Here is a 24,474-nt window from a genome sequence, read left to right as displayed (position 1 = left end):
TTCAGTGGCGAACAAAGGCACAGAAGTGTCTGGAGAATCACGAGTTATAATGGGGAGAGATAGTGGACAAGGAGCTGTGATAGTATCAAAAGGGGACAGAAGTTTGTGTTCAAGTGTCAGATGGTAGCGGCAATGGACCAAGGTGTGGAGTGTTTGGGGAACACTTAAATGGCAATGGACAAAGTATCTCTGGCAGGAAAACCTCTCCACTTGACCTAAACAGTTAGCATCACCACTTAATAGATGCCAGAGGTAAAGCACTTTAGTCTCCAACATCCTAGAGGGGAATAAAAAGGAAGTATGGAAGGATGAGGTTACCTAAGCAGAGGAGGCCAGGGCAAAAATAATCACAAGAGGGAGGCAGACAGGGGCATAGGCTGTGCCTGGGGTCTGGAGATGGCCTGGGAGGTGGCAGATGTGGGGGCAGGCTGTGAGGAGTGTCAGGTCAGGTTCAGGGATAGGTTGTGCTACTCCCAGTACCTAGGTATGAATGAAGGAATGAGGGGTCTGTTTTCAAGTGGGAGAAAGAAGTTGGGCTTCTGGCTGGGTGAGGGAGAGGTATGAGTGGCATCCCCAGGCACCAGGTGGCCAGTCTCATTGGTGCTTTCAACTATCTGGAGCCCTCAGTCAAGACCAAGGACTAGCATGGGCAGCTCTGCAATCCTGAGGGCAGGGGCGGGGTGGGAGCGGCACTGTGGTGAGCCTGCTCCAGCCAATCAACAACCCACAGCTGGCTCTCTTCTCAAAGGTAGGAGGCCTAGGGACAAGCAGACCAGAACTGAGGAGGGAGCAGGGTGGAGTGGGAAAGGGGCTTTTCCTCCACAGATGTTCTCAGCCAAATATTTTCATTAAAAACTGCAAAGTCTGCATAGTCATGGACATTCCTCCGTCCAACAGAGTTGTTCAGGCCCCCTGCAGCTGGGAAGCTGAACAAGGGCTCCATAGGCATTCCTGGTGCTGGGAACCAGGATGGTGAAGACTTGTCCAAGGGCTCAGTGCTTTAAGCCAGATGGGAAAGGATCTGTCTCTCCAGGGACATAAGCCATGCTGACCAAGCCCTGGTTGACGGGTCACAGGTGACTTCCTTCTTCACGGAAAGAACAAGGTTAGAGAAGTTACAGGGTTTGCTCAAACACGACTCTCTACTACCTCTCAAAATCAACATGGCAGGGAGTTAGAAGCTGGAGTTGGACAAGGTGGAATTTGAATCCAGCTCAAATATAGTCACGAGGACCCAGGTACCTGTGCTCTATGCCTCCATCTCTTCCCAAGTGGGGAGGATGGGAGGAAGAAGTGGCAATTCCCACATTTTCTCTGCCCAGGCAACTGGCAGCTGGGGTGGGGCTGAGCCCTGTGGGTTACCACCTGAACAGAACCGCTCCAGAAGTCCCTTCCTTCCCTGGAAGCAGCAAGGCATGCCCCATCTGGGTTAATAATTCTTTATTAGGATTCAGGTTCCAAACAAGGTAGAAAGCAGCGGCATGAGGGGTGCAGGGAGGGGAATGAGGAGGGAATACCAGGCGTGGCTAGCTGGGCCACTGCCAGAGGCCTGATGGGAGCCCTGGGCTGGGGGTGGGGAGGGGAGCTGGGGCCAGCCTACGGGCGTGGACAGGGGTCAGCGGATGGTGTATCGTACATAGGGGACCTCGACGTCCTCGCCGCTCTCGTCGTTGCAGCACAGCTCAAGCACCAGCGCCCGCACATGGCGGCCCAGCTTTCGCTTCGACACACGGCTTACGATCTCTGTCATCCTGAGGGGCAGGGGAGCAGAGGGTCAGGGAGGCAAAAAGTGAGGGAGGAGGGTGGGGAGGCAGGGGCAGAGGTGAAGGGCAGTGAACTGGGGTGGAAGAGCTGCAAGTGGAACCGCCCCCGCTAACTCACGGCTGATCCAACCGTTCCTTGAGCTTGGCGGCTGGCATGAAGAAGGAGTAGAGCATGGACACACCCTGGGACAGCATGGTGATCTCCAATTTATGCTCTGTCTGGAGCAGGGGGAAGGGAGACAGCAGTGTCATGGGAGCAGACGGCCCAGCAAGCCTGGCCTGCATGCTCTGCCTGCAGGTGGGATGAGAGTGAGGGAGGGGCCTCACCTTAAAGTAGTCCAGGAACTGTTTGAGCGTCATCTCCTCACCGTTAGGCTGCAGCCCCTGGACCTCAAAGCGATCCCACAACGTCCACTCCTGGTTATAGTACTGCGGGACAAGGACTGGGCTGATGGGCTGCAGGCCACCACAGGGTCTGGCCCCGTCAGTCCTGTCCTCACCGTCCCCCCGCCCCCCCCCTCGCCCCCCCCACCCCCCATCGCTCAGGCTAACATGCTTAGTCAGACTGCAAGCCTCCTTTGTCAAAAACATGTGGCTTCTGTCGCACACTGAGCGCTGATGCCCTTTGGTGACCGATGACCAACATGGCCTAGTCACTGGGAGCCTGCTCTGTTCTCATCTCCTACCTCCCAGCCTCTCTCCCTCTCTGCTCGAACAAGTTATTCTTCCTCAAACATGCCAGGCATGCTCCTACCTTAGGACCCCTGGAAAGACTCATCCCTCTGCCTGGAATGCACTCCCTCTAGGAGCCTGTGTGGTCTGCCTCCTCCCCTTCTCCAAATCTGGCTCACAGATCGTCTTTTCAGCAGGGCCTTTCCTGACCATCCCACGTTTATAAGGCCCCAACCCATCCAGGTGGCCCTTGCCACCTGGTACTCAAGTCCTCCTTACCGTGGTCTTTTTTGGAGGTTCTAAGATCATTTATCGTGTTATTTATAGAATCTAGTGCACAAATGAACAATCCTAGCACCTACAAGAATACCTGGCACACAGGTGCTCAGTAAATATTTGAAATGAATTAACAAATGAAGCAAGTGAAAGTATTTACCATAATAAGCACCCAATAAATGTCAGTTGCTATCATTATGTTACTAATCATCTCTTAGGGTACAATTAGAAGATACCATCTTTTCTAAGGGCTTCCACAGGCAGATTCAGTGCTTAGCACAGAATAGGTTAAATGAATAAACGAATAATGTGTGCACAAAGGGAATAGGTGCACACTTATAGAAACCCTCACCTGGTGACAGGCTATGAAAGCAAACCAAAGCCAGCTCTACAGAGAAACATCGCGCTCACAAACCCACCAGCCTCGACGCAGGCCCTCACCTGGTGACGGGGTGCCGCAAGGGGTTCGGAGAAGGCAAAGAAGGGCAGGGCCAAGTTGAGGAAACCATTCTTGTAGGAGTCAAGCTGTCGGTGCCCGTGCACCACTTTATACAACTCCAGACACACAAGGCCAACCACAGCTGCTGTGGTCGTGGCAATGGCTGGGATGATCTTCCCTGCAATCAGCTTGCTCTGTGAGGCAGGAAGGATCAAGATACGTGATAGTTAAGGTGGAAGAGGCTCAGAGCCTACAAAGAATGAAAGGAATGTGGAGAACTCGAGCCTGGGGGAGGGGTGCAGTGTGAGGTTGGGTGCAGGTATGGAATCAGGTCCAGACTCCCTCACCTTGTGCCGGTCTGCAGGCGGGATGTCATAGTTCTCTGCCCGGAGGTTGGATGCCGCCACAATGAAATCCATATGGAAATTGCTGTCATCATCCTTTTATGAGTGGGGGAGGGAGAAGGGGAAGGGCGGGGAGATGGCGAGAGGATCAGAGTCGGAGGAGGAAAAGGATTCCTGGCCCCTGGGGACACAAGTATCCTTCACTACAGTTACCTGCTGGGTTCTCTGAGATCACAAAGGCAAGGCTGGGAACGTCTATACGTTCAGGGCCATGTGGCAGGCCCATGATGCAATCCCGGTAGAGGCCTGGGGCTGCCTCCAGATCCCCACAAACCCGTTCTGTCTGGGCCATCCCCCTACCCACCCAGGGCCCCCACCCAGCACCTTCTCAAAGTCGATGGGATACATCTTGAATCCAGGGAGCTTTTCTGGACTGGGCAGTGTGGCCTTGAGCTCCTCGAGACGGCTGTCATCTGCAGGAAGAAAGGGACACCATTGACCCTTCAGATCCCAGGCCAGTGTCTGAGGTGGAAACAGGAGCTGGGGTGGGGGCGGGGTCTGGGAGGGCAAAAGATGTTCAGGTAGAGAAGACCTGAAAAAGAAAGCTACCCTGGGAGAGAGGAGGCGCAAGGCAGAGAGGTAGAGCAGGACAAGAGAGCACAAACCTGAAGGAGACAGAATGGGGGCAAGTATATGGAGAGAGCGAGCTCTCCAGAGACACTAAGGAAGACATCAGGAGGAAGTGGACATGGACAGATCCAGATGGGAGAGCTGTAGATCTTGGGGAGAATGTTATAGAAAGGGGTGGGGAGACATGGAAAATATGGCTGGGGGGGGCGACAGGGGTATGAAAAAGACATACAGAGAGGATACTGGGGGGAACACACAGACGCAGAGGAAGAGGAAAGATATGGGGAAGGGAAAAAAGGAAGAGAGGAGAATGGGGCACGAGACATGTAGATGTATTTCATACACATTTTATATATCATTTACACACGTTTCACACATACCTTACGTACATTACACAGATCTCACATATGGTTAGGCAGCTATAAGCATGTATATACATACGTATGCGAGGAGAAAAATGGAGGAAATAAAGGGATGAAGTGAAGAAAAACGTGGAAGGAAAGATGGGAAGAAACATACGGAGAGGAACATGAGGGGGTAGAGACTTGGGAAGGGAGATGGGGAGATAACAGGAGAAGGGAGAAGATCGATGGAGAGGAAATGGGGAGCATGGAAGGTAAATGCAGGGGGAGCCACAGAGCTGCAGATGCGGTACCTAGGCCATGGACAGGGAGAGGTAGGTAGGGCAAAACAGATCAAATCCACAGGCTGGGGGTCAGCAAACTACGAGCCTAAGCCAAAATCAGCCCACCACCTGCTCTATCAATAAAATTTTTCTGGAAAACAGCCACACATGCTCATTTACACATTGTATATGGCTGCTTTTGTACTTCAACCGTGACAGGTGATTGACCACAGACACTCTATGGCCTGAAAAGCCTGAGGGTCACTATTTGGGCCCTCACCTAATACGCAGCATGAGCTAGAAAAAGGAGATGGAGAGAGATGGGAAGTTGAAGAGGAGAGACGTGCAGAGGGAGATGGGTAGGGAATGCCAAGGAAAGATAACATGGAGGGCAGTATTAGGGTGAAGAGGTGTACAGAGGCACACAGGGGGCAGATGTCAAGGGAGAGAGACCACTGGTGGAGATCACAGCTCCCAGAGAAACATAAACAAAAGAAACAGAGAGAAGTTCTTTTTTGCAAGGCAAATACACACAGAAGACCAAAGAGTGGGGGAGAGGAGTGAGGGAGACAATTTATCCCAACCGACCGACCTTCTCCACACTTTGGAAGAAGGGAGGCTCAAAGGAAGGTGTGGGGAAGTCTCGGGCCTGGGGTGGCAGAGCAGAGCCAGGGGCAGAGAACTGGTGGGGAAGCTGGCCTGGGCAGCCGACTGGCCAAACACCCTCACCAACTGAGGCATTGGCGCTCTGCAGCTCCTGGTCAGAGACGTGGATCTTGACGCCAGACTTGGGGGTAAACTCGGGGACCTGCACAGACCGTAGGAGTGTGGCCACAGCAGCTCGGTCCTGAGAGCCCGTCAGCCCATAGGTCTGGGCAAACAGGTTGGCGGCAGCCATCACGTAGTCCAGATGCAGGGGCTAGGGGAAGGCAGGGCCCAGAAGGGTGAGGACATCGGCTCTCTCCTGACGCGTCTCGGCCTCTTTCCCTCTCACCCACCCTCCGCCTGACCCAAGGACACCCCAGGGAAGAGACTTACATTGTTGACATCAAAGGTGAGTGGGTGTGGACAGCGTTTGGGCCCAGACCAGAATGGAGCTCCCGAGCTTGTGAGCTGAAGGAAAAAAGCAAAGAGATTTCTGAGGGGCAGGACTTGAGAGCAGAGGCCCCTCTAACAAGCCGAACTCCTAGCTGGGTACATGCAGGGCCCTGGAATCAGTCGTGAAAGACCCAGACTGTAGGGTCCTGTAGATGGAGGTTCCGACGCCAGGCTGAACCAGGGGCCTCGCTGAGCAGACAACTACCAATTCCTGGGCACTTGCTTTGTGCAAGACATGCAGCCACCTCACAAACTCTTATGGACTGCCAGGCACTGTACTAACTTACTATCAGTTAAGTACCAATAAATCCTCAAAAAACCCCGTGAGGTAGACTGCTATTCCGTCTACTTTGCATGTGGGAAGACCAAGGTGCAGAGGAAGCTATGTGACTTGCCCCAGTGCAAATGGAGCCAGGAGGCGAACCCATGCACATTCCTGTGCCCACGACTACCGAATGACTACCAAATTTCTCCTCTGTAATCAGTATGGCCCTGGGGGTTGAGCTGGACTCAGAGCACGCCACAGGCAAAGGAAACAGGGACACAAGTCTCTTGCTCGAAGGCAAGGCAACGGGAAAAACAAGTCAGACTTAATCCATCTGCGGAGAGCCCTAGGCCCTGAGGTACCTGCTGCAGCCGGCCTCCTGACTGCGAAGAGCATGGGGAGAGACTGCAGCAGGTTCCTGTGTCGGGAAAAGGCCTCACGCCCAACAGGGCCGGCAGGCGGGCATTACCTGGTCGGGAGGGAAGTTGTGCAGCAGCTGCCGGATGTTGTTGGAGTACTGGGTGTGCCAATGGTGGCAGGCCCAGCTCACGCAGTCGGCCCAGGTCTGTGGCCGCTGCAGCACCAGACTGCGCTGTACAGCCTCTAGCACCTCCAGGGGTTGGGTGCCTGCCAGCCGCAGGGTCCGCTCCACAAACTTGGGGTCTCTATTGGGAATTGGAGGAGGTCAGAGGGGTCACCTCGGCCCTAGCAGTGGGCTCCAGCACCACTCTACTTCCTCCACGGAAAGCTAGCTCTGACCCCCAGCGGTATGAGACCCCGAGCCTTCCCCAGTTCATCTGCCAAGTAAGCGGGCCTGGTGCCGGGCATCATTGGTGAGGAAAGCAGGCAGGATGCCTTGGCGGGCAGGCAGGGGACAGGCCGAAGAGGCGCTTGGATACTTACGTGAGGTACTGGTTCACGTTTTCTGCCGGCTGCTTGAAGAGGCCTTCAAACTCATCCCGCGCCCACTGGAAGACAGAGCAGATGGACGACATGAAGTGACGGCTGACAACCGGGGACTTGTCATTAGACAGACCATCAGCAAATGCATCCAACTAGAACACCGCTGCTCGGAGAACAGGGAAGCCCTCTGCCACTGCTCCCCAACCTTCCCCACTACCCCACCCTCTAGCACCTCAATTTAAAAACCAATAACTTGATCTGGGCAATGGTTACACTAGCGTTATGTGTGAAAAAAAATTATTATTTAGGATCTGTGTGCCTTACTAGAGACATATCTCGATTAAAACAATTTAATTACATTTTACCATAACTGAAAAAAAAATTCAGACCCAAATCAAAAACAGCTGCCACAATACAGGCTCTGGGCTGAGCAGGAAATAAGACAGATGCTCTGCACTATGCAAATTCCTAAGGACAGTAAATGCATTCTCTGGTGCCTGAGTCTGGGTTCAATGCCCAGCTCTGCTACCTAGTATCTAGTTTGAGGACTTCAGAAACACGCAGCAACACTTACCTTTGAACCCTCCTTTCTAAAACAGATACTGTAACAGTAATAGCTACTGGGCAGAATTGAAAAAAAGAAGCAACTACTAAATTACAGAGAGTTTCCTAAACCTGCTCCAGATCCATAGTAAAGACTAAGTGCTTTCCACACCAAGAGGCCGACACCACTCTCAGCCCCATTTCAGAGGAGTCACGCACGGAGAGCTGTCTGTGTCCAGTCACACACGACCCCATGAGATCATAATGGGGACACAAATATCAACATGCCCACTCTCGAACTCCAGGCAGAAGGCAAAGTGGCCAAGGAAACTGGTTCTTCCCTGTTTGGTTCTCACCCCCACACTCCTAACCAAACATTCGGAAGTGTGTTCTCAAAGACTACCAGGTCATTCTCATAGCACAAGAGTTCTCTTCGGGTACCCCTCAGGTTCTGGTTCATGGCCCTGGTGCCAGACGCCTAGGTGTGTTCACTTTGTAAAAAGTCAGCCTGATGACGGGAGCTCTGGGCTGTGCGCACACGCACCACACAAACAGGATCGTCCTGAGAAACTAGCTGTTGAAGCCACTCTGAGCAATACCTGGGGACACCTGAAGAGGAGCATTAAAGACCTAGGTAACTGCAGGAGGCAGTAAGAAACGACCATTAATTTCACTCAGCACAAAAGCAGGATTCTGATTAGACAGCAGCAGTCCTCACCTGGGAGTGATTCTGCCCCCACCCTGTGGAGGAGAAGGGAGGGGGCTATCCGGCAATGTCTGGAGACATTCCCAATTGCTACAACTGTAGGAAAATGCTAGTGGCATCCCGTGGGTGGAAGCCAGGGATGCTGCTAAGCACTGGCCGGTAGAGAGGATGCCACCCACCACCGACAAAGAAATATCTGGCCCCAAGTGCCAATGATGCCAAGGTCGAGAGACCCTGTTATGCAGAGCACATGTCCCTTGCAGAAGCATATTCGATTAAGGACTGAGGTGCCATGATATCTGTGATATGTTTCAGTAGAAAAAGAAAAATATAGCAATCTAAGAAAATGTGTCAAAAACTTGAACAACTATTAAATCTGCATGAGAAATGATATTTAAGTATTCATCATACCACGCTCTGTGTATCTCTGCATGTTGACAACTTCTCAAAATAAAAGAAAATGAATGTATCACTCTAGAGACCCAGGCTGCTGGATGGGAAGTGAGGGAGGAAGGTTTCAAGAGAAAGCACATCTTGAGCTTAGGCTGGTGGCACCTGAGGGGGCCTAGCGGCCAAGAAGGAGCCTGTTCCCTCCCCTCTCCCCCCACAGCTGATCACCTGCAGGGTGTGCTCAATGGCGTTGGGGAAGTTCTTCAGGGTGCAGATGGGGATGGACTTCTCAGGCGGATCCTGGCTAGAGCTGTAGGACTCTGTCAGGAAGGGGATCACCACCTGCACGTTGCCCTTGGTGCCCAGTGTGCCAGACTCCAGTAGCGGCTTACGGTAGTACACACAGCGGCGGTCCATGTACATGCCTACGGGGAGGGGTGGGGGATGGGAGACCGTGTGTGTGTGTGTGTGTGTGTGTGTGTGTGTGTGTCAAAAAAAAAACGTCAATAGAGGATAGGAAAACAAGACAGCAGATACACATACACACGCACGCACACGCGCAGGCGCATACCACCTCTGCCCCGACCTCCTCGCCCGCCTCCAAACTCACGGGCATCCACATTGTCAAGGGCATTGGCCACACCATCCAGGTTTTGGAAGAAATCGTCGTCATAGATGCGCTCCGTGTCAGGGCCCACACGGTTCTGGTGGCTTGTCACCCGGATGTGTGGATTCATCTGACGTACAGCTGCAGCAGCCGTGTCAGACTTTAACTTCTAGGGGGACAAGGCCGGGATGGGAACATGGGGCTCAGTTATTCGTGTATTCACCCAACAAACCTGTTCACAACCGTCCTCCTAAACATGGACTACTTAGTTTAGGAAGAACTAGGGCTCTGAGTTCAGAAGGCTCCTTGATTTAGGAGACAGTCGCCGACGGCGCCACATGGCCAAAGCTGTGACAGAGGTGGCAGGGGCTCAGTGGAAAGGGAAGCAGTGAACAAATGCAGATCCGAGGCAAGAGGCCAGCCACTCGTTTCTATGCCTACTCAACATGTACTGTTCTTTCAGATAACAGAACTCAGGGGTGGAATCCATCCTCTCAAACAAAACAGGATCCTCCCAAAGCCCAGGTCAGGTCACAATCCTTCTCTGCTCAAAACCCTCCCCTAGCTCCCCACCCCCTCCACAGAGGGGAAAAGGAGTTGGCCCCCATTTCCCCTAGCTCACCTCCTATCCCTCTCCCCACCATCAGGATCCTGGCCTGGAGTACTCTGGGGGGTGGGGGGTGCTCTACACCCTTCCACCCTCCAGGCCTGCAGAACTGAGCCCTTCCCTAACCCCTACCATCAAACCTGCTAACCCATCCTCTGGGCGTGTCCGACTTCCCTTTGCTTGGGCACTTATCAACGTTAAACCCCAAACCTCACCCTTACACTGTGTTGATTGCTTCTGGTCTGCCCTCGCTCCCTTAGAACCTTTATTTCCTTGCTGTATCCCAGGTGCCGAGCACAGTGCCTAGGCCAATGGCTACCTAGTGACAAAGTCTTTGAATGTAAAGGAGAACAGATCCTGGGCAGGCACACATGGCACTGTCTGCTATGGAAGGCTTCGCAGCTCGAGCTGTGTACAGCCCAGGGTCCATGTGGCAGGGAAGAGTGAACCTAGCACAAGTGTTCTCCTAGGGAAGGCCTGTTGGCAAGGCTGGCCCTTGGCTGGCATCTGGGAACCTGGATTTGGGGAGGGTTTTCCCCATGCCTTACCTGATAAGGGTGGCTCACTGTGCCTAGACTGCTTATGCAAAGTGTGGTTTCTGCTGAACTCCTGATTTCCTTCTGGGAGGTTGGAATTTAGGTATGTACATATACCCCATAGTATAAGCCCTGGGCACTGAGTCGTTAATGAGCGTCCCTGGTTGGCAACATTTCACACGTGTTGTCACAACTCGCTACTAGGGGAGTTAAGTGCATCCTGTGCGACTCCACTAGGAGAGGAGTCTCGGAAGCCTGTGCCTGGTCTCCCCCAGACTTTGCCCAGGGTGCCTTTTCCCTTTGCTGATTTTGCTCTGCATCCTTCTGCTGGAAGAAATCATAGCCATAAATACGGCTATAAGCTGAATCCTGAGTCCTCCTAGTCAATCATCGAACTTGGGGGTGGTCTAGGGGACCCCCAACACACTGTCCCAACCAGCACGGATAAGAGGTCAAGGAAAAAGAAAAAAAAAAAGGAAAAGAGAAAGATGAAAAATTACAGAGCCAACCCAAGGATACTCAAGAAATGTTTGCTAAATGAGTGACGCAGAGAAGCTGAGAGAAAGAGTTGAAGAAAAAAGTGGAAAGGCCTCCCTCCTTTCCAGAAAAAATGGAAACAAGAGACAGGAGGAAAGCCAGAGGACAAAATCCACCCCCCCTCACTGCCACCCCACTCACCGTGACGTCCCAGGGTCGGAACAGAAACTGCCGGTTCAGATTTGACTTCTCAATAGTGTCCATGTCTGTGACGACAATTTCTCCACCCTCCCCACAGCCCAGCCCAATCATGGCGAAGTTCTTGAGCAGCTCACAGCCAATGGCTCCTGCACCCACCTAGGAAGCAGTACAGAAGAGAGACACAGACTGGCTGGAGTAACACAGGTAAGTGTGATGGTACGCATGAGTCCTCACTCCCCACCACCTCTGAAGTCAGCAGGGGAGGCGAAGTGGGGCTAGTGCCACTTCCTCAAGTTCCAGAACTACAAGAAATAACCCAGAGCCATCTGAGGGAAGGCAGTGGCAAAAGGCACACAACAGAGGTACCAGAACCAGAAGACTCTCCCTTGGGAGGCAGGAGACTCCAGAATAGGTGGCCAGAGGCCTGGGAGGTGCAGGTAGAGGGCATCTAAGGGGATCACTCACTAGGAAGTACTTCTGCTTGCCCAACTTCTCCTGTAGGTCGGAGCCAAACACGGCTACCTGCCCATCGTAACGGTTCTGGCGCTGAGGAGTGCAAAGGGAGGAGGGTCAGAGGGGCCCTCGCCAGAAATGCCCCCAATGGCATCTTCCTTGTGGGCCCTACTCGCATACCGGGTGGCACTTGTCCTCTGTGAGGGCCTCTTTGTCCTCAGGGAGACACTCCAGGGCATCGAAGTATAGCCACTGCATGATGGGCATAAACTTCCCAGAGCAGGCCTGGGGATTGCGGAGGAGAGAGGAAGCAGTCAGTGGTTAACTGGGGCAGATGGACAAGAAGTGATGGAGTCAGAGAAGTGCCTGGCCCACACCCCCGACCCTGAGCTTCTCCACCCACACTGACCTTCATGACCTCCTGGGCAGCCAGGCCCCCAATGAAAGCGTTTACGGGCGCCAGATCCCCAGCAGCCACATAGGCCAGCTTTCGGATGAGGTCCTCATCCAGGTTGTCCTGCTGCACCGCTCGCGGGGCTCGTGTATTCACGGCCCGGGCTAAGGTCACCAGCTCTGTTGCATCCTCCTGGTGGGGCAGAAGAAACCAAGAGGGCACCTGTCAGGCCACTGTGGGAAGAGGGATGGGGAGGGGCAAAGAGGAAGGAGAGTAGACAGGCACAGTGGGCCTTCGGTGCCAAGGTCACCTGTCCTGGCTGGCCCACCCACTCACCCACCTCATTGCGGGGCCGAGGGGGCCGGCCATGCTGAGCACAGAACTGGTGTAGGGCCTGGAAGCCAATGTGCAGCTGGGCAGGTCGGGAATACTTGGCAAAGTCCGTCATCACAAAGTCAGGCTCTGCCAGTGAGGCCAGCAAGGATTTCTGTGGGGGGGGGGGGGCAGGGCATCAGAGCCTAGAAATGCCCAGAACCACCCCCCACCCTCTACTACCCACCACACTCACAAAGCTGATCTTCTTAGGTACTTTGACCTGACTGACAATGCCTCCACGGATGTAATCAGAGAAGTTAGAGGTGTCACAGATGCTAAAGGTGTAAGGACCTATGTAGACAGGAAAAGGGTCAGGCTACCCACTCTCCCTAAAGCCCACAATACCCTTAAGATAAGGGAAAAAATCCATGGATTTTCAGGGAGCCCAGTCATCAGGAGCCAAGACCCCACGCCAGGTTCTACTCGGACATCAGAAACCATCTCCACTCTGCCCAAGACCCAGGCTCTGAACCCATGAGACCCTGTGCTCTTGGATCCAAGTCTACTCTAGAAGACATTCTCTGCTCCCTGTCTACATCAGCTCAGAAAAGAATGGATCCTCTGATCTGCTCTGTTCAAACGCCAGAGACCTTTTCCCCATCGGTGCAGACAACAGAGACCTAGTCTACAAACAGCTCAAACTCAAGACAGCACCTCTACCCCAGGCCCACCAGCTCTGGCTGGACCCCGCCGGGGGGGGGGGGGGGGGGCGGTAGGTCTGTCTCTGGTTCATCTCAGACACGCAGCATGTGTCCATCTCTCCTCACTCTGAGTCCAGGGTCATATCCTCTCACCCAATTCCTCCACAGCCCTAGCTCACCCAAGACTTTGATCTCCATGGGCTGACTTCCGTTGAGTTCAACCATGCCCTGTACTTCTGAAAAGGAGACAAAGTCGCCATTCTCAAACCCATGTCGGGCCTCATCCAGGCAGGTGACCACACCGGGATTGTCCTGATTAAAGGAGAAGTGAGCCTCAGAGGCAGGTTCAGGGTACCAGGAGCAGACGGAAGGCCTGCTGCTGCCCATCCACCTGCCCGGAGCCCTGAGGCTGGTCTCCTCACCTTGGTGACCATAGAAACCATAGCACTGAGAGGCTGCTCCCCATTGGAATCTGTGAGGATCATTTCCTCTCCAAAGTCACAAAAGAGCTGCCTGTAAAGGGAGGCAACAGGGCTGATGCCCCAGAGTCCCATGATCCCGGGGACCCGCGTGTCCCTCAAGATGCAGCGAATACTTGCTGAGCAAATTCTGCCCATCACTGCTGGGAATCACACAGCGATCATGTCACGTGGGGAGAGGAGGACACACACAATCCAAACCCCGAGTGGCTGAGGGGCAGGGCGGTGAGAGCTCAGGGGTCTCCGCCCGGGCCCAGCAGGGGTCGGGAAACCAGGGTGGGGACACTCACCCAAATAGGCCCCGCGTGTCTGCCACCACCAGCTTGATGCCACGGTTGTGACAGAACTCACCGACCCGCAGCTGGTCCTCCAGGGGGGTGTTGGTGAGGACCACCACCTGTGGAGAGGTAGAGGCTCAGGGCACAGGCCCGGCACTGGGCCAAAGGGGAGAGAATAACGGAGGAAGGTTCGTGCCAGGGACTCGAACTATCTCCCCTGGCTCAGCAGAGACTTTCACAAAGGACCTACTGTGTAGCAGATCAGCCAGGGTGAAACCCTGAGGAAAGAGAAAGGCCAATCCCTCCATCAGGGCAGGCAAAGCAGCCGGCTGGGTAATGAGGCAGCCAGGAGCAGAGCGTGGAGCACAGCTGACTCATTTACACACCAACGCCCACTGCAGCCTGCCTACAACCCTGCCTCGCCCGGCGAGACACAGAAGTAACCCTCCCTCAGCAGCCAAAGTCTGAGCTCACTCCTACCACACCCACTTGCTCCCAATTCTCCAGACAATGCCTGCTGAAACACGTGCCTTGGGATTTTGCTTTCGGCTTGAACGCCATCCCTCCCCTGCCCTCCCCACTGGGAGGAACTCCTGGAACTCCTACAACTACCTCAGGTTCCAAGGCGGAACGCCCCAGGGCAGAATCTCAGCTCCCACAGCTCCTCTTTCTCTCTCAGAATCTTTATTTAACAAATAACCAGATGGCCCTTATCATGTGCCAGCTGCTATTCTAAGCACTTAGCCCTCACAAAAACTCTAAGAAGTAGGTATTACTATGGGTCCCAAGTCCCCAAGGAAGAAAAAAAACGAAACAGAGGAGATCGAATGACCTCAACTGGAGACCCGCACTAGGAAGTGTGGCTCCAGCACGTGCCAATGACCACCAGGCTCTGTGGCTCTGCCCATGCACACCCCCGCGCCCGGAAAAGGCAGGTCCAGAGTCTAAATCCGACCTGCATCCCCAACACGAAACCTGGCACGGAGGCCAGCCCATTCACCAGAGAACTAGTGAGCAAAGACAGATTCAGAGAAAACTGGGCAGGAGGCTGGGTGGTACGCCCCCAGGGTACCTGAAAGCCACTAAGGAAGTCCTCGACCAGAGGCCCGGTGTAGGCACTGACAGGCACATAGCTGTTGAGTTCGGCGAGGCGGGGCTGGGAGACCTCAGCCCTGTTTTTACCGATGTCCTCCTCCCGCAGGTAGAACTGCAAAGGGGAGCCAGAGAGGGAGGGAGTGGCGGCAGAGCCCAGGGGACTGGCACCTCCACCAGGGAGAAGGGCTGCCAAGTAGTACCTGGGAGGAGAGGTCAGCCCACTGGGCAGTGCCCTGGTCATGCAGGGTGACAGCCTTGACCCCACCAAGGATGATGTTCTTGGCAATCTCCACGCCCAGGCCCCGTAGGCCGGACACCAGGACGCTGGAGGTCTGGAGCCGCTTCATGGCCTCATGGCCCAACACGTACCTGCCAGGTTGGGGGGCGTTCTGGGTCAAGGTCTGGCCCTCCAGACCCTGTCCTCCCAGTACCCCCTCCGCTGCTTGGTCCAACCAAGGCCCCACTTACAGCTGCCGGGAGTAAAGGCCCTCATCTATGTCTGCTTCACTGCCGTTCTTCGCCATTCCCTAGGCACAGAGGAGAGGAACAGGTTTGGGGAGGTACAGAGGAGGGTGTGGACAGATGCACTGTGATACAGAAGGCTCTCCCACCCACCACTCCCACCACCCGGCCTGCCAGGGTCCAGGAAGAAGACACTTACGTTGGTTGGCACCGAGGGCACTTCGGACAACACGGAGTGGGCAGGGGAACAGTTAGAACCCGGCTTTGGATCAGGCCCGGACACGCGACGTTTCTTGGACAGCGGCGAGCTGGACATCTGGAAGGGAAAAGGAGGGTCAGAGGTGAGCTTGGGGCATGTGAGTATTGCAGTCGGTTAGTGGTGACCGTGGGGCGGGGGGAAGGGAAGACTTAAGGGCTGGTATCTCCATTTTACAGAAGAGGAGGCAGGTACAGAGAGGTGAGGTGACTTGCCCAGGGTCACACAGCTGTCAGAGCTAAGATCTGAACCCAGGTGGTCTGGCTTGCAATCCATGCTGCTGACCACTAGGCCATTCGCCTTTCTCCCCAGCCCAGCATGAGGGAGAGACTCCAGTCCTGCGGGGTGAGAGGAGTGACATGAAGAATGTCCTTGTGGGAAAGTCAGAGGAGGGTGTAGGCTCAGGTCAGACCCTGCCACTCCTTGACAGACCTCATTTAAGCATTAACCTGTGGGCTCAGTTCCCTCACCTGTGCAATAGGGCTGACAGGGCCACTTACCTACCCCACGGAGTTGCCGAAGTGATGAAAGAGAGCCCAGACCACAGAGCCTGGCACAGAGCAGGCAGGCAACCACAAGCAGCCATTCTCCTCCCCCTTAACCCCGGCGACAGGGGCACAGGAGGGAAACGCAGCTTAGACTTCCATCAGGGTGGCATGATGGCAGGAGACACCTTGCCAGAGACCCAGCCCCCGAGGGGCTCAGGGAGGAGAGTTTCCCAAGGCCCACCCCAGCCCTCCCCCCCCTCCAGCCGGAAGGGAAAGGCCCAGGCCAATGAAAGAGGTCAGGGGAGAAACCAAACACGCACACACACGCGCACGCGCGCGCACACACACACACACAGGCACGCACATCCCGAGCCCTGTCTGCATGTGGAACCCTGAAACAGGTTAACGATGATGGCGGATGAGTATTGATTAGGAATCCTCCCTGGGCCAGATGTCAGACCAAGCACTTTATGAGCCGTGCTTCACTTTGTCCTCACGGCGTCTCCCTGAGATCTGGACTACTACTGTGTCATCCCCCAACTCCCACTGGAGGAAAAAAATTTACTCAGGGACACTTGGTGACTTGACTAAGGTTCCCACAAACACAGTGGCCAGGCCCTGACCAGGATTTGCGGACCCTGAAGCCTAGGCTGCTGCCTAGTGTTAGTCCCATTTCATCCCCTCAACCAGGGTTGAGCACCCTTGCCAGACAAATGAGAAAACCTAGGCTAACGAAGTCAAGTTAACCTGCCAAGCATCACACACCGGGTCTGAGAGAGAGAACAATAGAGCCTGCTGTGGCAGAGAAATACATGTGTGTGACTGGATCCACATGGCGGAGACAAGAGGGCCCACAATCGTTTCCCCTTACCACCAAGGCTCTCCCAAGCCACTGTCCTCCCACACTGGGCCTTTTCTGACCCGCCCCCCTCCCCAATCACACTGAGCACACCCAGTGTACTGAAGATTCTATCTCGGCACCGGTCACCCTCTGACGCTGGGCAAGAAAACAGGAGCTCCCTATCATCTACCAAGAGCTCAATGCCTGTCAATCACAGGGTAAAAAGCTTTGTCTAATCCCAACAATGCCCACAGAACGAGATAACCTCATGCCCACATCACAAGGAAGAAAACAAAGGCTCAGGGAACTCAATCACTTGCCCACAGTCACGCAGCTGGTGTAGGCCTGTTTGCCAAATGCCTCCTGGGAGAAGAGAGTCAGGACCAAGCTCAGGACCCAGCCCATGGGGCTAAGGGATGAGGTGTGAGGGAGGAGGACCCAGAAGGCAGGAGGTTGGCTAGGGCCCTGGAGCAAACCAGCCTAAGTACTGGGAATGCAAAGCACTAACCTAGACAAGAAAAAGTTGGTGAATTAGTACGGAAGCAAATCATAATTTTTCCATTTACTGGCTTTCTGACCTGGGGAAGGGATCTCATTTACTGAGCCCCATCTTTTCCAAAAGCAGGGACAAACAGAAGCATCCCCAAGCATTTGCTGGGAAGGTTAAAAAAGTCTTACTTCTGTGGTCAGAACTCAGAGACTTGAAGACGTAAGTAAGCTCCTCCCTGGACACCTGCAGTGGCCTCCATTACTTTTATTTCTTTGCCTAGTCACTGGTTTGCTCATCTGGGACACACCATCTCCCTTGCTTCCTGAATCAGTGATGATCCAGGGCCAGAGAGATCTTTAATATCTGCACTTTTATCTCCGGATTCCTGTTGCTGCCAGCAAGGGTCTAAGCAGGTTTTGGGTGACTGTTCCAGAAAAGATTTCAACTGCAGAGATTTGGAACAGCCGTCTCAAGGCAAGCAGGAGGATTCTGGGGCAGTAACCCCAGAGACGAGCTAAAAATTCCCCCACCCCCAGTACAAAATCGATATCCTTTCTCCCTCAACATATGCTCAGGCCGCACTTAGGACGCAAATACGATCCATTGTTCAGTAAAGCCGAACTGGGGCTTAAGAGAATTTCAGAACTTGCCTGAGGTCTCCAAACTGGTGATGTTGAAGCCTGAGCATTCTCCACCACCCAAACCAGAGAAGAAGGTTTGAGGTAGGAGTCTGGGAGCAGGTTTGAAAGGGGGCAGGCACAGGGTCAGATTATCAAGATGGAAGAAGCTAAGGCACAGGATGCTGGGAGGGATTAACTGAGAAGTCCCTGGAAACACAAAAGAGAGGAGTCAGGAGGTAGTTGTTTGAGCCCATGGAGACTCAGAGGGAGATGGAGAAGGGGACAGAAGTCATGGGAGGCAGGCCAGGCAGGGCCAGGCCAGGTTGTTAAGACTCATACCTGAGTCTTTGGAAAGGATCTTTTAGGGGAAGGCCAGGAAATTGCACTAGAGGTCTCCTGAGGCTGCAAGGAGATAGGAGGGCAGTGGCTGGGCCCCATGGAAGCTACACGAGGAACAGGTGGGGGATTCTGGGACCCAAGGAGGCTGCAGAAAGATGCTGGGGTCTGGGGGGAGGTGTGCTGTCCATCAGAAGGATGCTGGGGCCTTAGGGGTCTCTGCAGATGGATGCTATTAGCACAGAAAAACCTTTGACCAAAAATAACAGGGACTTGCAGGGAGAGAGGTGTCTCTGACGTTGATGTCAGAGTCCCAGGAGGCTGTAAGGTGAATGGTGAGTCCTAGGGTAAGGCTGGGGAGGGATTTCTAATGGAGCACAAAGGCCTTGTGTTGATCTCTGGTACATGCTAGGTACAGCAGCTGCTCTAACAGAGTGGAAATGGGAGGCTGAGCCCAGACAGTTCTAGTCCTAAAAAGTTCAGCAAGCAGATACTGGCTAGATCTCCAAGTAGGTTTGGGTTTCTCTGACCAATTGTGTGGAATCCCACGGACGCTCTGAGTAGATGCTGAGAAGGAGGTTTTCTACTCTGACTGAAGACAACTGGGCCTGTTGGGGGAAGGGACATCTGACAATGATGCTGGGGTCCTACGAACCTAAAGCCCTCTAACTGATGCTAGGGACCTTGAAAGACTGAGGGCAGATTCCGAGGCCTGATTGATGTGATGTTAAGGGATCTGGGAGCGAAGGTGCAACCCTGGTTGGCCTTTGAAGGAAGTGGCTGAGTGAAGGGTGGGGTATGAGCAGAGTCTGATGGAGGGGGCTGGAAGGCAACAGGGTCTGCAAACGCAGGTGCTGGCCAGGGGAATCTGTGATGGAACATCCTGCGGTGAGGACTGTGTGACCAGGAAGCTGCTGAGGCCCATGAGCAGTAGTCTCCAGAGAGAATACTGAAACTATGAAAAAGGGCATTCCCTTAAAGTAGAGAACGCCTCTAAAAGCAAAAGAGTCTCTAAAGGTAAACGTTGAAGAGAACCTCTGATTAGAAATGCTGGGTCCAGAGAGCTTTTTCACTGAAGATACTAGGGCCAGGTTTGAGTTGGACATGTAGAGAATAGGTCTCTGACATGGAGGCCAGGCCCAAATCCTCTTTCCACAGGGTCTAGTTTCCTTCGAGGCTCTGAGAGCAGATAATGCCTGTGTGAGTTGGGGGAGGAAGGAGAGCTATCTGAAGGAAGCTGCTAGATTAGACTTACAGAAATGAAGGCCTTCCCCCGGGGTCTAGCCCCTCTTGGAAGCTGTGAGACCAAATACTGAAGGACTAGGAGGGTCTGAAAGAAGATTCTGGGGTAGGGCTTTCATGGCACACATTCGAGCGAGGCTTCGCCCAGGAATGTCAATCCCATTAAGTCTCTGTTAGCGACTGAGGGACATTCTGACTTGCGATACAAGGTTCACGTCAGAGTCCCGGTCCCTGACTAGGGATACTGGGCCTGAGTCTCTAAGACCAGATCCTTGAGGCGGGGGGGGGGGGGGGGGGGGGGGGGGGGGGGGTGTCTGACCCCAAGGTCAGATTTCCGAGCCCGAGGGCTGGTCCAGGATGGGAAATGTCGACCCCGCCCCAAGACCTGTCCCCCTCCCCACAGATCCCTAGCATCCGAGTCACCACCGCCCATCCCGACATCGGCCTGGCCCAGCGCCGACCCAAGCTCCTCCAATGCTTCCCGAAACCCCTGCCCCGGCCAAGGCGCTGAGAAAGGCCGTTTGTTACCAATGCCGGTTCCCCGGGTCGCGCCGCCGCCAACTCCTCTAGGAGCCGAAGCCAAGCCCGGCCGCCACCCTCCTCCTTCTCCTCCTCCTCCTCCTCCCCGCCGCCTGGGCCGCCTAGAATCGCCGCCGCCTGGGCCGCCTTCTCCTCCCCCGGCCGTAGTGGTAGTGCTCGACCCTTCCACCTCCTTCACCTCCGCCGCCGACACAAGATGGCGGCCGGAGAGCCCGAGGCCGGAACAAAACCTTGAGCCCCACCCCCCAGGAACCCGGATGCACGCAGGCCGCGCCCATTCATGAATCATGTATAAATGAGCCCAGCCCGCTGCGACCCATTCGAAGAGGAAGAGCTCCACCTGGTGGCGAAAGTGGTAGCAACTAGGAAGAAAGGTTAAAAAAAAGACCAAAACACAAAAACCATAGATGCCACGCCCCATGGAACGTGAATAATGAATACATTATTGCAGCCAGGTTGCCAAGATAACTAAGAAAGGACCTCAAAAGGCCACATTTCCTGATCATGAATTATGCATGAGGCCGGGTGGTTGGTGGACTAACTCCCTGCAACCAAAAAGCCAATGTTAAAACATGGAGCCACGCCCCTCTCATGAATAATTAATGATATCACAGCAGCCCGGAAGCCAAGGAGACCAAGGCCACATCTTATCATGAATAATGCATGAAGCCCGGTGGGCTGGAACAAAAGGTAGAGGCCCGCCTACTGCCGCATGAATTACCCTGTAAGCAGGGAAAAAGGGTAGGGAAAACACACTCCCCCGGCTCATAAATAATGAATGATGATGCTGTGGCAGCTCAACCTGGAAACTCAGAGAGGTCAAGAAAGGTCCCACCTAGTTACTTATGAATTATGTATGAAGCTGGATGGACAGAAACACTCAAGACAGCCCCGCCCAGCTAGCAGGGATTATAGTACTCCAGCCAAGGAACACAGCCACGCCTTCCCGTTCATGAATAATGAAAGACGATGCTGCAGGGCCACAGGGGAAACCCAGGGGAAGTGTAGCCGCCTTCTCCCCACCCCTGACTAACATCAGGGCAGCCTTGGCCCAACCGAATTTAGACTAATAGGCCTTTGGCAGGTGCTTCAGTTTCCACAACTGTAAAATGGGGATAGTAATACAACCCATTTACCTCATAAAGGCAAAGTGTGCTATTATGAAAATCAGAGAATATGGATCGTGGTGTGAGCTAGCAGTGCTGACACAGGGCGCTGTTAAATTTAAGTATTCTATATTAATATAAAAGAACTATGTAGATATATATTTATATTAATATAAAATTAGTTATGGCTGAGGGTATACTCAGTCACTAGAGAAAATCCCAGCTTGGGGCATTATTTAATAAACAATGTCTTGACCAGGCAATGAAATCTTACACAGCACTAAAGAGAGAAAAAAAAAAAAAGAAAAAAGAAAAAAACAATGTCTTGAGACAACCAACCGCCCAGAAGGACAATGGAAACAGAATGCTAAGGCCACCAATGTCCAATGAATAGACAGGGCAAGAGGACCAGGCCACCAGAGATGCAACTGTATGCCAAAGCCTCAGGTACACAACAAGCACTCAACACGCTTCTCTCAAATAACAACAGATCATATTAACAGATCGCATATGATGGTGATGTGTCCTTTCCAGGCATTGTGCCACTGATCTCAGGAATGCAGAGCAGGAAATCGGTTCCTTCCTGGCCTTCAGGTCTTAGCTCAGAGGTGACCTCCTATAGAGAGTTCTTGAACCCTCACAAAAATCATTTCCACCCACCAATGACTAGCTGTGTGACCTAGGGCCAGACACTTCACTTCTCGGGACCACTCTTTCCCCACCCATAAAATGAGAACAACAGTAACCTACCTTGTGATCAGAGTTTAAATGAGTAAATGGGCAGAAAGGGCTTAGAACAGTGCCAGACACAAGTACTATATGACTAACATTAGTAGTAGTACATGCCATTAAAGTGGTGGCGGCGGAGGGAGACATTGTGGCATTTGATTAAGACTACAGACTCTGGAACTAGATTGACTGGGTATGAATCCTGGCTCAGCCACTCACTGACTGTGACTAACTTTAGGCAAATTACTTAGCCTCCCGGTGTCCCAGTTTCCTCACCTATAAATTGGGATAATAATAACCTACCTCCTAGGATTGTTGTGGGGATTAAATGGGCTAATAAAGTGTGAAATGAATGTAAACTCATCTGATTATCATTATGCCCATACCCATTTTCAGGCTCACAGAAAGATTTGCCAAAGATTACACAGCTGGCAAGGATCGATGGGATTTGAATCTAGAGCCTATGTTGATAACCTGGAATTACCAGGCCATAAGGAATGAACAGTGTAAAAGGCCTCCTCCCTTCGCTAGAGTTAAGGGTTACTTAAATCCTGGAACCTGTAGGGGAAAGCTAACAGCAGGTCATGCAGATGAAACCGTAAAAGCTACGCCCCTAATGAATTATGCACAATTACGCCCCTAGAAAAGCCACAGAAAACTCGGGGCTCTACTCACCTTTCCGATTAATCAATGAGATCTAGTTTGCCCGGCGGACTGCAGAACGCCCCTTCAGCACATCCCTCCAGCACGCTGACCCGCCCCCTCGTGAATAATTCACAAGCCGATTCTTCCCCCGGACCAGGTGCGAAAGAGGCAAAAATGGGCTTCCTCAACAGCTCCACCTCCTCATGAATAATGAAAAAAGCCGCGGGCAACGAAGGCCCGGTAGCACGCCGTCCCCTCGGGAAGAGCCTAGCACACTGGGTTCCAGCGTGCCTTCCACAGCCTGGCCCGGAGGGGGTGGGGGGTCCCTCTCCCTAAAAACGTGTGGGCTCCGACCTGTCCAGTCGCCTCGCCCCGACTACCCAAGGGCGGGGAGGGGGGGGACGGCATCATAGAACCAGAGGTCACAAAGGCTATGGATACGTCCACAATGCCACGTCGGTCCCGAACGTTACCACTGTCACAGGACCTGTCCTGAAACAAGCTCTCCCAAAATTTCACCTTGACTTCAGGAACCTCAAACTTCGCCTCTCCCTTTGGGGAGTACCCCCAAATCCTGCCTCATGGGCAGAGAACTAATACACGGACCTTAAGGGTCTCCTCAAACACCCCCCAAAACCCTGTCTCCGAGGGGTGTAAAGCCTGCCTCCGAAGGGTATATAAATCCTGCTTCCCAGTGATACTCCCTAAAACAGACTCCAAATCCCGTCCCGGTGTCCCCAAATGCCACTTCCTAAGGGACCCATCAAAAGCAGCCCCCCCCGGGCCCAGAACTCCAAATGTGCCCATTAGGGGATCCCCCAAATTGAGCCCCCTCCCCCAAATGCTGTCTAGGGTTTGGGGGCACCGTGCTCCAGCTCACCCCCTGCGCCGGGCGGAAGCCTCGCCTTCCTGCTGGAGATGAGCCGAAGCCACGGGGCAACGGAAGAGCAAACCACCTCCGTCGTACCAGAGCCAGAGTTTGCGCGGAGCTCGGAAGCGCGGGGCCTTGAAGGGCCCCCGGTTGGGGATGTACCACAGATGCTTAGCTAGAGGGGCGCCCGCCCCTGCTGCCGCGCCGTCGGCGCCCGTGTCAGACCCAGACACCCCTACAGATTGTGGTACGTCCCGAGCGCGCGAGGCATGCTGGGGGTGGTAGTCCTGTCTGGCCAGTGCCTGGTGCACGTGGTGGGCTACAGCGCCCAGAGTATGGGAAAATGTGAACCTGGGCTGTGGAATTCCTGGAGCTGTGCTCTGGGGGATGGGAAAAGAGAGTGGAACGTGGGGTACCTCGAGATGTAAAGGCACACCCATCCTACAGATGGGAAGGCTGAGGCTCAGATGGCCAAAGGAGTTCATTCATTTGACATTTATGGAGTTCAAGCTGCGGGCCAGGCGCGCTAGGGACTCTTTCCTTGTCCTCACGGAGCAGACATTCCAGCGAGAGAGATAGACCATAAATACAGCAAATGAGTAAAAATCATAGTTTTGCATATAAATATTTATTATGATAGATACATGTGACTGTATAATATAAATTATATGTAATAAAATATACATATACATAGTTGACATAACATGATAGCTAGTGTCCCTATGTAATTTACATCTGTATATAGTAAATGTCTTAAATACATTGTGTGTATTCTATATTCATAGGTGAATATATAATTAAAGATATATGTAAATACGTGTAGTATATATGTATGTAACAACTGTCAGTGCTATGGAGAGAAACGGAACGAGATAAGGGGAAATCTCTGGGGTCAGGTTGCATTTTTCGAGTGATCAAAGAAGGCCTTGCTGAGAAGGTGATGTTCGAGCAAATGCGTTTCACAGAAAATATCTTTATCACCTTATCCCAAATTCTGTACCTCGTATCCTGTCAACAATCTCCAAATTTATTCATTTGAAAAGGATTTCTT

At 53.3% G+C, this 24,474-nt stretch overlaps 1 protein-coding gene across 5 annotated transcripts; it reads right to left on the bottom strand.

The window, feature by feature from the left end:
• Nucleotides 1–1,423: 1,423 nt before the first annotated feature.
• Nucleotides 1,424–23,558, bottom strand: UBA1 (ubiquitin like modifier activating enzyme 1). 5 transcript variants are annotated; one of them, XM_032843014.1, is made up of 27 exons: nucleotides 20,061–20,276; nucleotides 15,731–15,853; nucleotides 15,459–15,575; nucleotides 15,266–15,324; nucleotides 14,998–15,166; nucleotides 14,775–14,909; nucleotides 13,715–13,821; nucleotides 13,368–13,458; nucleotides 13,125–13,257; nucleotides 12,498–12,595; nucleotides 12,270–12,416; nucleotides 11,945–12,121; nucleotides 11,716–11,820; nucleotides 11,548–11,628; nucleotides 11,083–11,238; nucleotides 9,265–9,430; nucleotides 8,883–9,079; nucleotides 7,016–7,080; nucleotides 6,582–6,777; nucleotides 5,788–5,862; nucleotides 5,479–5,668; nucleotides 3,879–3,967; nucleotides 3,498–3,590; nucleotides 3,153–3,344; nucleotides 2,091–2,192; nucleotides 1,882–1,982; nucleotides 1,616–1,751 (listed from the first exon to the last, which is right to left on the bottom strand). In XM_032843014.1, exons 3-27 carry the CDS (start codon nucleotides 15,573–15,575, stop codon nucleotides 1,616–1,618), a joined length of 3,177 nt encoding a protein of 1,058 aa, XP_032698905.1. In that variant the 5' UTR covers nucleotides 15,731–15,853; nucleotides 20,061–20,276. The 5 variants fall into 5 exon arrangements, with proteins under 5 accessions (XP_032698909.1, XP_032698905.1, XP_032698910.1 ...); XM_032843019.1 differs by lacking the exons at nucleotides 15,731–15,853; nucleotides 20,061–20,276 and adding an exon at nucleotides 23,433–23,558; XM_032843017.1 differs by lacking the exons at nucleotides 15,731–15,853; nucleotides 20,061–20,276 and adding an exon at nucleotides 22,583–22,605.
• Nucleotides 23,559–24,474: the final 916 nt, after the last annotated feature.

Source organism: Lontra canadensis, unplaced genomic scaffold, assembly GCF_010015895.1.
Source record: "Lontra canadensis isolate GAN:19392208 unplaced genomic scaffold, GSC_riverotter_1.0 scaffold134, whole genome shotgun sequence".
In the NCBI taxonomy this organism is placed as follows: Eukaryota; Metazoa; Chordata; class Mammalia; order Carnivora; family Mustelidae; genus Lontra; species Lontra canadensis.
Note: the sequence above shows the minus strand (reverse complement) of the source record. Positions and strands in the feature narration are given on the sequence as shown.